This window comes from Cavia porcellus, unplaced genomic scaffold (genome assembly GCF_034190915.1).
Source record: "Cavia porcellus strain 051 isolate PalLab524CR breed Dunkin Hartley unplaced genomic scaffold, mCavPor4.1 scaffold_2, whole genome shotgun sequence".
Taxonomy (NCBI): domain Eukaryota; kingdom Metazoa; phylum Chordata; class Mammalia; order Rodentia; family Caviidae; genus Cavia; species Cavia porcellus.
Window position 1 is genome coordinate 67,956,783 of NW_026947485.1, and position 12,984 is coordinate 67,969,766.

A 12,984-nucleotide genomic window follows, 5' to 3' on the forward strand; every position below is an offset into this window, starting at 1 on the left:
TGTCAGTTCATTTAAGTAAGCTGGATAAATACATACTAGTATATTATGATCATTCTTGGATATTTCATTAAAGAGTACACTGAAATAACAGTAGTATGAAGGAAAAATCAGTGACAAAAGCAATTAATTTATAAACCTTGAACTATTAGAAATAGTTGCCCGCAGATATGTATGTTGTTTAATTACAATTTTACATTGCTCTATTAAATTGAAATTTATCATTTTATCATGGAAATCTCCTTGGAAACTGAAGAGACTCCTGAACCATCTAAATGAACCACTAATTCTTACCACTCAGATTGCTGTCTTAACTCAGCCAGCTGATGGAGTCGCTTAAGCGCTTTTTCTTGTTTCTTCTCATCTTTCCATGACTTGGAAGCTACATTTCGAGCAAACTCTCGCTGCTTCAATTCCTTCAGTCTCTGCAGAAAAGAACAGAAGGGATACCATGCATAAGTGATATATTCCTTTCCATCCACAAGTTTCCTGACTGAACCTGGTCCTGAGTGCAAAGGTGACTTGATACTGCTTTCTGCTCTAAGATAATACAGTAGAGAAATGTAGTTGTCAAGCAGGTTATTTTTCAAGTTTTCCACCATCTCTGCAGAAATGTTGTAGGAACTAGATCCCAGCCCTGCTAGCAGTACCCTAACTACACAACTGCTGACATCTGCGCGCCTGTAAAAAACAGGGTAATACACAGTGTACAAAGGGGTGTGAAGGGATGGAGGTTCAGGAAGGCATTTTACTCCACCCACTTCCCTAGCTCTCACAAGTAACCAACATGCTTATTAAATACAATGGTAAACTCAGCTGCCTTCAGTAAATTATTTTTGTTACTATGAAATATATAGCTCAAATGTCTAAATGCAATTTTTGATTCATTTTTCAGGCACAGACATATATATCAAATTCAAACTTCTGTATTGATTTAGGGAAGGGAAAATGGGTTAGACATTTAAACTTGCAATGTAGGCTTGACCTTTGTTTAAACTAACATACCATTTCTTTTCATCTTGTCGTTGAATCAGGTAACTTATGTGTGACAGGATGCTGCTCATTATCTGCTTGGATTTCTACTGTAAAGCTGCCTCTCAGCACACTTCATGATGTTGAAAGGATGGAGAAACAGTCACAATCAAAGATCTTGTTCAGCTTCAGGAATTCACCCTAAACTGGGAGTGTGCTTGGAGATTAGCCTCTCTTAACTCATAAAAAGTGATTTTAAACAGCCTCGAATCTGAGTTTGCTTACATTATTTTCACCTTGCAAATCAAGCGTAAAGAAGCTTTTCCAGATAAGGAAAAACTACAGAGCTATCAGAAAATAGTAGACTGTTGGTCACCAGCAGAGTCACAGCCAAAACCTTTCATGATCACTAGCTTCGGGCTTGAAAAGAAAGATTCTCGTGGGAGATGGTGGCCAGGCAATGCCATGAGCTAGAATCAGCCACAGGGGAGTCACATGTATTCAGTCTTCTAGATCATTCTAGGTAATAGAAATTTTTAAGAAATAAAATTATGGTCATAGTTTAGCAGGTAAAATGGTCAATAGTTTTCAATAGCAGATACACAGTAGAGGCTGAATATTAAAAGATAGATGCTTTCATAGGAGACAAGACAAAAAAACCATTTCAGCAGGTAAACCCTCCCATTTACATCTTCTGAGATTCTGAATGCTTAACAATCCATTTCTTTTACATATTTTTTCTAACATTTTACAATATATGTTTTCAGTACTTAATGATTATATTCATTGTAAGGAACTGATACATGTACATAGCATATCTCAATTCTTTTTCCTCCACCTTTCTTTTTTTGACAGCATCAGATTCATTTATCTTATGTCTTTATAAAGTTAATTATCATGCATACAGATGACAAGACTAATGAACCAAAATACTTACAAAGCATATATCAATTATAGTAAATTAAGTACATTTTTACATACATTGTCCATGCTGCATTACAGTAACTTTTTATCTCTTTTTTCCTATTATCTTTTATATTGTACTTTATTTATACATTGAGTTTCTCATGTAAAAGAAACCATTAAATATTTATGCTTATGTATCTGGTTTATTTCACTTAACGTTATGGTATCAAAGTGCCTCTATTTTCTACAAAGATGAAAATTTATCTTCTTAAAAGTAGGGTATTACTGCACTGTGTATAAATAAAACACTTTCTTTTTCCATTCTCTTGTTGATGGACATACAGGCTGTTTGCAAGATTTAGCTACTGTGAATTGTGCTGCTGTAAAATCAGTGTGCATGCCATAGCTGTAATATATGTCTTTAATTCTTTTGAGAAGATACTTAGAAGGGGGAACTTCTGGGTTGAATGGAATTTCTGGTTTTGGTTTTTTCATGAACTTCCATACTGATTTCCATAGTGGTTATATCAGTTTAGAGTTATACCAACAATGAAGGCGGCTTGCTTTTTCCCCACAGCCTCTCCAGCATTGTTCAATTTCTTGATGATAGCTATTCATTCTAGAGTGAAATGACATCTTACTGATATTTTAATTTGCATTTCTTGAATAGTCAGCAACGTTCAACATTTTTGTAATATTTATCAGCCATTTCTATATCCTTTTCAATTGATTTCAGATGCTCATTTTTTAATTGGGTCTTTAAATTTTGGAGATCTGTGTATTTTGAGTTCTTTACATATTCTAGATATTAGTTCTTTGAACATTAGACGATGAATGTTTTTCCTATTGTGTATTTTCTTCACTTGGTGGTTTCATTTACTGTGCAGAAGCTGTTCAACGTGACCCCATTTGTTGGTTTTTGGTATTATTTCTTGTGCATCAGGGATCTATTTAGAAAATCTCTGCCTATACTTATGTCTTCAAGAGTTTTACTTATTTTTTCTTAAAATTGATAAAGTGTTTCTGTTGTAATATTTATATCTTTTATAATTATTTTTAATGTAGTACATGTTGAGAGATATGAATTTAGATTCATTCTTCAGTTCATGGATAATTGGCTTTCCTGGCACTGTTTGATAAAGAAGCTAGCCTTCCCCCAGTAAAAGTATTTCGTCCCTTGTAGAGGATGTGGTACTCAGTATGGTACTTTTAAAATAGTATTTTATTTTATGTTTTGTCTTCTATGAAAGTGTCTATCTTTTACAGGTACTGAACCTTGTAAAGGTTCAGTGCAGTCAGAATTGTTTCTGAATTCTCTGTTTCATTGATCCATACAACTGCTGTTTCTGTTTCTGTTTGTTTGTTTTGCTAATATTATACTGTTTCTATGAATGTGGCTTTGTTGTGTGACTTAGGGGCTGGAATTACCGATGCCCTCTGTCTTGTCCTTGTTGCCCAGAATTGCTTTTGATATTCTAGGCTCATTTGATTTCATATAAATTTCTCTCATGCTAAATGAAAGCTATTGGTGTCTTGTTTGCAATTGCCACGAATTTATATAACACTTTAGGAAATATGGTAATTTTAACTATGATTGTTCTACTTACCCAGGAACAGGGATATCTTTCCATTTTCTGAAATCCTCTCTGATCTCTATTTCAGAGTACACTAATTTTCACTATGGAGGTCTTTCCATTCCTTGATTAGGTTAATTCCTAAATATTTTATTTTTCTTGATGTTTTTGTGAAAGGGGTTTCTTCCCTGGTTTACTTTCTCAGTGAGTTTCTATTGGTACACAGGAATATTCTTGATTTTTGAAGTTCATTTTGTAGTCTGCTATGCTACTGAGTTTAGTTTTTAGAATGTGACAATACAAAGAATACATGAAATACATTTAATTCAAAAAGAAACGGTACAAAAATTAAAGGGAAGAGTAGACAATAATATTATAAGCAATAGGAACCTAGAGAAAAGCAAGAACTGCTGTCCTGATTTCAGAAAAAGTGATTTCAAGCCAAGACTGATTAAAAAAAAAAATAAAGCCACCACATATTCAGTAAGGCAGTTGTGGTGAAACTATGGGATATATACCACAGCAGGCTATTTGTGTCTTTGAAAGCTCTAAGAGGTTCATCATCTCTGGGTTAAGCAACAAATGCAACAGAAAGATTTAAAAATTATAAATATATATGCACGAAGTACTAGTCTACAAACTTCATAAAACAAACACTAATGGGTATGAAAAATAATAGTAATAGAGGACCTCAGTGCCCCACTGAAATGACAGACACATCCACCAGACAAAAACATCAGCAAATATATATCAAAAAGGACCTCCAAGCAAATGGAGTTAAGAGATATGTACAGAGTGTTTCATCCAACAACAGAGTACACATTCTTCTTGGCAGCAAATGGGACTTTGAAAAATAGATCACATACCAGTCCACAATGCATGCTTAAGTAAATGCAAAGAATCAAAATTATTTCATGCATATTATTGGGTCACAGTGCAATAAAAATAGAAACAATAGCAAAAGATACAACAGAAATTCTTCAAACATAGAAATTAATAATACTTTTTTGGTAATCAGTAGGTCACAAATTAAAGAAGTTAGAAAGTGTCTATAATCAAGCAATAATGCTAGCACAATATAATGAAACTATAGGATACAATGAAAATAGTCCTAAAAGGACTATTTATAGCAGTGAATTTCCATATCAGAAAAACAGAGCAAATTCAAATAACCTAATTATGCATGTTTGGGCTCTAGGAAAAAAAGAACAATCCAAACCCAAAACTAATATGAGGGAAAAATTACAAACAAGGAGAAAAAATAAATGCAATTTATACTTTAAAAAAAAAAAAAAAAACAAAGGCTCCTTGAATCAAAGAGTTGGTTCTTTGGAAAATTAAATGAAAGCTGAGCTTGTATCTTGTCCGTGTTAGTCATTAGCTTTGAAACTTGGGAAAGTTATTCAATTATCTGCAAGTTTAGTTTACACATCTGTAACATGCCAAAAAAAATCAATATTTACTTAGTGCCCTAAGTTTTTAGATATTCATATTTGAGTTGGAAAAGAAAAGTTACTTAGCAAGATCCTTACACAATGCAAATGCTCAGTAAGTGTGGAGTGTAATTACTTAGAGATACAAGGAACACCGGGTTCTTTGGGAAGCATGATGGGCAGGATTCAAGTGGCAATCTGGGGTCTGGGTAAGTGTATTTTTTCTAAAGGAGAAGTCAGATAAAGGAAACGTGCTGTTAATCACCTTGCCAAATTTTAGATTTGAGCCTATGAATTTAAGGTTTTCTATTGGTCATATATATTCATGCATATATAAATAGATCTTCCTTATATTAAATAATTTACATATATATCTGATGGAAGCATTTGCAATTTCTCCAAATGTAAAGTCATATGTTAGTACTCAATGAAATTATAAACTTTAGATTAAAATACAATTTGCTTTCTGATTTTCCTTTGACACATTTTACTCAAATTATGCCGCTAGTTATTAATATTATTCAGAATGAATTTTTCCTTAGCATGAAAAACTAATCTTTATTAGATTTAACAAATTGTATAGTTGAAAATTTTAAGAATCACAATGGAAAATGCTATATATTAACCATTTACCAGAACAACTATTTAAATACAGGGTGAAGAAAAATTGCATTTTCGTTGATTTTTATAATGTAATAGGAAATTTTTAAAATGACAATTTTTTCAAATTTCTTAAGTATTTTTATTGTATGGTATGTCAGAGCATTCAATATACACAATACAATTTTACAATCGACAGTAGTATCTAATTTGTTTCCAAATTCTTTTGCATTATTGTCTTTCTTTGAACAACACACTTTACATTGTCGTTTGTTTTCCTTTTTTTTTTTTTGATCGCACTAGAAATAAACCTCAAAAGTGAGTACAGCATTCTAAATTTTTAAAAGTATGTAAAAACAGTTGCTACAAAAAATAAACAGATCAAGGAGTGTATCTCCTACAAACAAGAACCAAATGGCTGAAATGACATGTGCCCAGCATGGCTCAGGATGGTCAGTACATAAACAGGGTGTCTGAGTGACGCTCCGGGTGACCTGTTATGTGGCTGTGTCTTTGAGAGCCATGAAGTTTTGGCATGTACCATAGTCAGTTTGGCTTGGGAGAATGGTTTGTAGTTATGATTTTAAAATCTTTGCTCATTCATTTGCAGTTTATTCTGTAAATCTCTCAAATTGTAAAGAACAAATTAAGAACCTAGTTACCACAGTTAGCACACACAGACTTCCTACTTTGGTTAGATTTATTTTCACAGTTACAAAATCAGATTATACAAAATTTAAGGAACTTGGCCAGCTCAGATCTCAATCAGGAAAGAGGATAAAAAACATAATAGGTAGTATTTGTTTAAGAGAAATATAGGGACATGATATGAAAAACATGTCTATACATCTAGTACATGTTCTTCTGCTTTTTATCCTAAAGGAACTCGAAAGATAAATAGCAAATTAGATGGTCTTCATAGTTGTAGAAAATGAATATGTGGCATCTTTTTTCCTGTATCAATGGCAGTGCAGTAGAGGACTGAGAAGGAGGTCAAGATAAAGAAAAGGTAGTCTGCAAAGAGCTGCTCCAACTTTCACAATGTATTTGATTTTCTCTCAGGAGAAGGTGATATAAGAGTGACAGGGACATATTTGCTAAAATATATTTATGAAATATTTGGAATTTAATTTTTCTTGGCTAAGCAAGGTTTATTTCTCTACCTGCCAGAAAGACTGCTTGGCTCATGCAATGCAAGTGGAATTCAGCTGTGAATAAATAAATGAAGAAACAAATTGATCAGGTCAGTAAGTCTCCATGTGTTTAGAATAACAATACTCTTAACATTATTGCTTACCAGTCTGCATATGTGTGTGAATATATGCCACGACAGTAACCATTCTATTCAACTGCGCCCAAGCAGAACTCATACGTGAAATGAGGCTACTTAAGTATGTCTACTCTTTCCCTTCCTAATAACATAATTCCTCCCACTCTGCACTTTTCTTCCATAGATCTTAGGGTAATTTACAGACATTAATGCTTTACTCACTACAGAGTGAATCCCACAGGCAAAAAGTCAAAATCATTAACCCCACTTTAGAGATAAGAAGTAAACATATAGAAGGTTAAATGACTTGCTCTACAGCAAAGGAGAGAAGAAAAAGAACAGTTCTACCAAAAAGAGTGACTGTTCGTCATAAGAATAAGGAAAACAGATGAGTTTATGTAGAATCCTACACATTTACAATAGTTTCAGTTTGTGAAAAGTATATCCACTTCTAAAATACTGCTTTTTGCTTTGGAAATGTTTTTATCAAGTGAGGTAAGAGATGTTTATACGTAATTTACAATAATCTAAAACAATATGAAGGACAGTATAATCGAAGTACACACAATTAAATGATATAGAAAGTCATCATGAGACTTTCTGCATTTTCTGCTTTTTTTTTTCTTGGATGCCATTATTTGTCTTGTTGTACAAGCATAGAGAGTGAAAAGAACTAAACTATTTGTAAAGATATCTCTCATGAGAAGCTACAGTTTGAACTCTTAACGTTAGGCTGAGTTCCCTGCCATCCCAAGAGCAAGTGTTCTAAGTGAATTCACTCTGATGGGCTTCTCTGCATTGAGGGCCGCTAACAGAGCTAAACATAGTAAGCGGAAATGCTTCGCGGTTGGCACACTTTGCCTTAAAATTCTTACCCTTCGACGTGCTAAGTTGAGTATATTACAAGAGGAGGATTCTGGAGGATTCTTCCTACATGTGCTAGCCAGAGTATGAATTGCTAGACTCTGCACCCACGTGCTGATGCTCAGCCTTTTTCACTAGGTCAATCAGGACAAATGGGTTCTTTGGCAGGCTCATTTCTCAACCCTTTAAGCCTAGTGTTCAGAAGAGGAGACAGTCCTGACAACATGATTGTTTATAGTGTTAGTTTGTGGAAGTTTCTGAATTCTAGGACAACTTGAAAGGGTGGTTCCTAAGAAAGAATATCTTTACCACTCAAACTGGACCTCCCAGGTTTAGGAAATGGGAAAGGTTTAAGTGTTTAATGTATGTATCCCAGGCAAGACAGGATACTCAGAAGTTCTCAAATAGGGACATTACACTGTTCATACCATCCCCTAGCTATTAAGGTTTGGTTCCAAGTCAATTGTGGTAAAAACCTGGATATTTATAATTTTTATTTTAATAGTAAGATTTATTTACATTCTATATCATTGCATTACCAAAGTTAAACTTAGTACTTCCTTTATAACTCATTTTTTAAGCAAACATATAATGATTACTATTTCAACATCAGTATCGCTAGTGAACATTGTTGTGAAATAATTAAAGATATTCCAGTGAAAAAATTATTCATTCTAAACAAAATGTCCAAATATTTTTTTTCAAAACTCTGACTATAAACGAATACATTCAAACCTAATATAGAGAATACTTAATGCTATATTGCTGTGTGAGGTTTACTTCTGTTTCTAGAGTCATATGAACAAAACCAAGGGCTTAAGAGAGTCTTCTATTTACTTAGTTTTAAATATCAGAAGCATTAATCCGCTTCCTTGTGGGAAAGTTTTAGGAATGCTTTTGCAATAGACTTCAGGAACTTAGAAAGGGGATCTTCAGAGAATTCTGTGGCAAACCTCTGCCTTTCAAGATGGCTGCTTCCAGTTCCTGCCATGAGGCCATCTTTATCTGGAAGGTTTTACCTCCTCGCCAGTCTTCTCTCCCAGCCATTTGCTGCCTTCATGAACACATCTTCCTGTTTAACTCATAAGGAGAACCTGACCCAATTATTCAGCTGTTACTTTAAGAGCAATTTTTTTTTTTGCATTTCAGTATCTTGTACAATCTAACATTATAACAATTTTTAAGAGAACTTTCAATTTCTATTTCATCCTCCTACTCTTTAAAACCATCATTTAGAGTCAGATAATGCCTGCTCAGAATATCGCAGTCAGAAGGATTTAATCTGAAATACGTGAAAACTAAGACTATTTTGTCCAGAAAAGCTATTTAAAGAGTTCCTTAATTTTCTACTTAGTTGTTGTTCTGAAATAGAACTGTCTTCAGAAAAAATAACTACAGGCAGGAACATAACAATATATTAATGAAATTAGTGGTAGGAATATTAATATATTAATGAAATTAGATCCAGTATACATGTGAATTTTGGATCCTGTTACTCTTAATAAGTAGAGGTGCTGTTTCAGAGTCATCTATCCTGTTGAGCTGGGTAATCTGTATGAGACTGGGTTTCAGTGGCTTAATCAGTTGAAGCTTATTCTATTCCTAAGGATGACTCGGTATCCAACCATGTCACAGAGTTTGCAGTTCAGTCTTTCACTTTTAGTCTCTCTCAGTTTAACATAGGGCTTTATCTTCAAGGAGAAATATCAGGATCAAAACTGCATTCCAGACAGGAAGAAAAATAAAGGGGCAAGGGCAAAACCTTACTCTATTCTTTTTTTTTTAATCTTAAAAGCTGAGTAGAGTAGACTTCCCCTCTAAAATTATTTGCTAGTGGGATGCCACATGTTATTGACATGTAAATAAGAAGTTTGAGAAATCAAGGTTTTTAGGTAAGTATAGGGCCAGTCCTCATGATACATCCGGGTTTTGTTAGTAAGGACAGAGCTTGGAACAGACTTTAAGGTACCAGTGGTGTCTGTGCTTCTAAGCTGCTAAAGGCTGCTGAAAAAAATCACTGTAGGTGGCACTCAGTCAAGCCTAGTGTTTCATTTAATTTTAGAATTCCCCTGAGTTGCTGACCTGAAAAACAGGATAGAGATGTTTCCGGATCATTTTATTCCACATATTTAGTTATAAATTGCCAATTAGGGATTTAGCTCAGCGGCCTAAGCGCCTGCCTTGCAAGCAGGTGGTTGTGAGTTCAATCCCTGGTACCAATAAAAGGGAAAAAGACAAAAAAAAAAAAAAAAAATTGCCAATTGTTTTACACAGGATTCGAATTTAGTTTTCATTTAGGCATGCTGTGCCAGAAGCAGAGGTCAACAGAGGCCGACAGAGGTCATGGGTCAGATCTGGTCCTCAGCCTGTTTTGTAAATGAAACAGGGCTGCTCCCTTTTGTCTACATGTAACCACTGTGAGCTAGACTAATAGAGCTGAGTCCTTGCCACAGACCAAACACTTTCTGCCTAGTATTCCTGTACATGCAAAGGAACAGCCCTCTTCTTTATTCAGGATGAAGGAGGTCATTAGTTCCACACTTCAGTTTGTACATTTCATAGCATTGTGTCCTCCATAACCAAGTGAATGAAAAAGTAATCTCTCTCTCTCTCCATTTCTGTCTCTGTCTCTTTCCTTCATCTCTTTCTCTCTCTCTCTCTCTTTCTCTCTCTCTCTCTCTCTCAAAAAAAAAAAAGAAAAACCTGTTAGGACCTTTACATCCAATAAAAGAAAGTGATAATGATATTTGGAAGAAATAAATTGTCAAATTTTTAGTAAACTTGAACCTCCAGAATTGAAAACTATTAGTGCATATGGAGTATAATTTAAGAATTCTTTTTAGTAGAATTTGACTCAGTGTAAATATTCCCAACTTCCTGCAAGAGTCTAACTGGATCAAACTTGATTTTGTTGATAAAAGAAACTTGAATATTCTCACCAAATAACCCTACAGTGCTTTTCAGAACTCATCAGACTGAATTATTCTAGCATCCATTAGCGTTCCTCACAATGAAGCAGCTTAGAGAATACAAGAGGGTCATGATCTTTTCTAATACCTTTCCCGTCTTTGAATGGAGGCTCTGCTGAACAGAGAAATAAATCATTGTCCAGAGTATTTGGCTATTGAAGAGTTAGGACCATTATACAATAATAATACTCAAAACACATTTTCTCCTTGTATATGAAACTTCATCAATTTTTAAAATAGTTTAAGTTTATTTATTTATTTATTTTTTTGGAAAGCATAGCTTCATTTATCAAGCATATTGGAAAGCTCATGTCAGATGTCTCACTGTTAATTGGAAAAGTCAGGGAAAGTAAGGTTTTAACTGAATACACTTATATTAGGTAATCTTTGCAAGAATCTTGTCCGTTAATTTGACTCTTGACTCCCTATCTTCATTATAACTTGGGCTACATTTTAAAAGCAGAATTTATTTTAAATATTTTTATTTTCTTACCTATGAAAAACTATATTTCTGTTTGTTCACGTTAGATATTTCATCAATAATTTATCTCTTCTTGACAAGCAAGTAAGCTGAAAGCAAAGGAATTTATTATGTATAAAACTGAATTTTTAAACCAAATTTTATCAATTTTCACAGCTGTTACTACCAAAAATTATTTGTGTTTTTCTTTTAGTTACTATAAAACGTTCTGTGTTGCCACTAAAATTACATTTATACTTTAATTGTACTCTTCAAAAACCTTACATTTTTAAACACTTCAAATTGTATTGTTTCAATATTAGTTACAGTTACATATTTTTCAGAAAAATACAACACTGCAACAGAATATAAACATAAATTTAGTTGAATACAACTTATCAAATTTGTATAAAATTTGGCCAGTGTTTGACCGACTTAAATTTTTGATAAAAGTAATTCACTATTTAAAAGATATTATTAAAATAAAAGTTATTTTTAGTTTTAACTGTCTGATGGCTAATATTGCATATCAGATTCATTATGTACTTTATATTTTCCAATATTTATGACATAAAACTTTTGGGCCAAAATGCAGAAACACTATCAAAAGATGCTGTTATTTTGTTATAGTTTACATTTTAAATGTCCCCCAAAGTTGTCCTATTTGGAGGTGGGGTTTGGCTGGAAGAGATCAGTAGGGGCCTGACCTGGAAGAGTGTGTTCCTGTCCTTGGACACTCTCTGCTTCTCTGATCTCTGGCAACCATGAACTGAACACTGTCCTCTGCCATGTCCTTCTGATATGTCATTCTGACTTGGCTGCAGCTTACGGACTGAATCCAGTGAAAATATGAGCCAAGATCAACTTCTCTTTCTTTAAGTAATGGATGTTGGGTATTTTATCCTGGAAGGGGAGTGTGACTAATAGGGATTTATTTTTATTTTTTAAATAACAAGCTTACTGCTAAATATACTATAAAAATCAGAGTAACCACATTTTTGTGTATCAAACTAACATAGTCACCATGTTTCGTGTTACCTAATATCATTTTGTATATAGAAAATGAGTACATCCATTCATCTCCATAGGCCCGTGTAAGGATGCAGTTTAACAGCCGAAATTACAATCTATATGTACCATTCCCTGACTCAGCAATTCCACTTCTAGAAATACGTGCTTCAGGTATAATTACATATCTGAACAAAAGTTATTCTTTAAAATAGTGATGGAGCTAAGTTTGGATATATATATATATATATATATATATATATATATATATATTTCCTATGTTTCTGCTCTTTCCCTGTGATTGTTTCTTTTGGGGGGGATGATACACTCCATTTTATGTAATTATCTTCTTTATTCCTAACACTGAAATTAGGTGAGTAAAAACAAAAACAGAAGGGGGGGATCTATCACATCAGTTAGTTGTTTCTGTTGCTTCAATGAGTATTAGGATAAAAAGCAGAATTCATCAATCTCAGTACCTAAAGAATCTTTGGTCTCCAAAAATTACTTTGGGCCAGCCTCAAATAATCTCATATCTTGATACTATTGAAAAATCAGATGAAAGGACATAAGTTGATATGGAGATATTTTAATGAACTAAGAGTGGATATTTACAATAAGAGCCAAATAAATAAATAAATAAATATGGCAGAAGTTTTTCTGAACAAGTGCAGTTAGACACAGGTGAGATCAGGGTGGAATTCTTGCCTTGGGCCACAATATCACAGAGCTCTATTTCTTTTCTGATGATTCATGAGATTATATTATCACAGTTAGCTTTCAGGAAAATATCATGAAGACAACTGTAATGGGATAAACTATTCATTTAATATGCTTACACAAAGTATCCGCATTTATAATTCACATCAAAACTACCTTCTTTGAAGTCCACATTTTTGGTTGACTGGAGATAAAGTAAGTCTGAGGTCAG

At 33.6% G+C, this 12,984-nt stretch overlaps 1 protein-coding gene across 1 annotated transcript in view; it reads right to left on the bottom strand.

Annotated features, from left to right (window-relative positions):
• The window catches only part of Znf804b (zinc finger protein 804B), a 516,344-nt gene that overhangs the window by 12,672 nt on the left and 490,688 nt on the right, over positions 1-12,984 (bottom strand). The window contains exon 3 of the mRNA XM_063243160.1: positions 292-422. Within this exon, the coding sequence (XP_063099230.1) occupies positions 292-422 (131 nt within the window). The remainder of the gene's footprint in view (positions 1-291; positions 423-12,984) is intronic.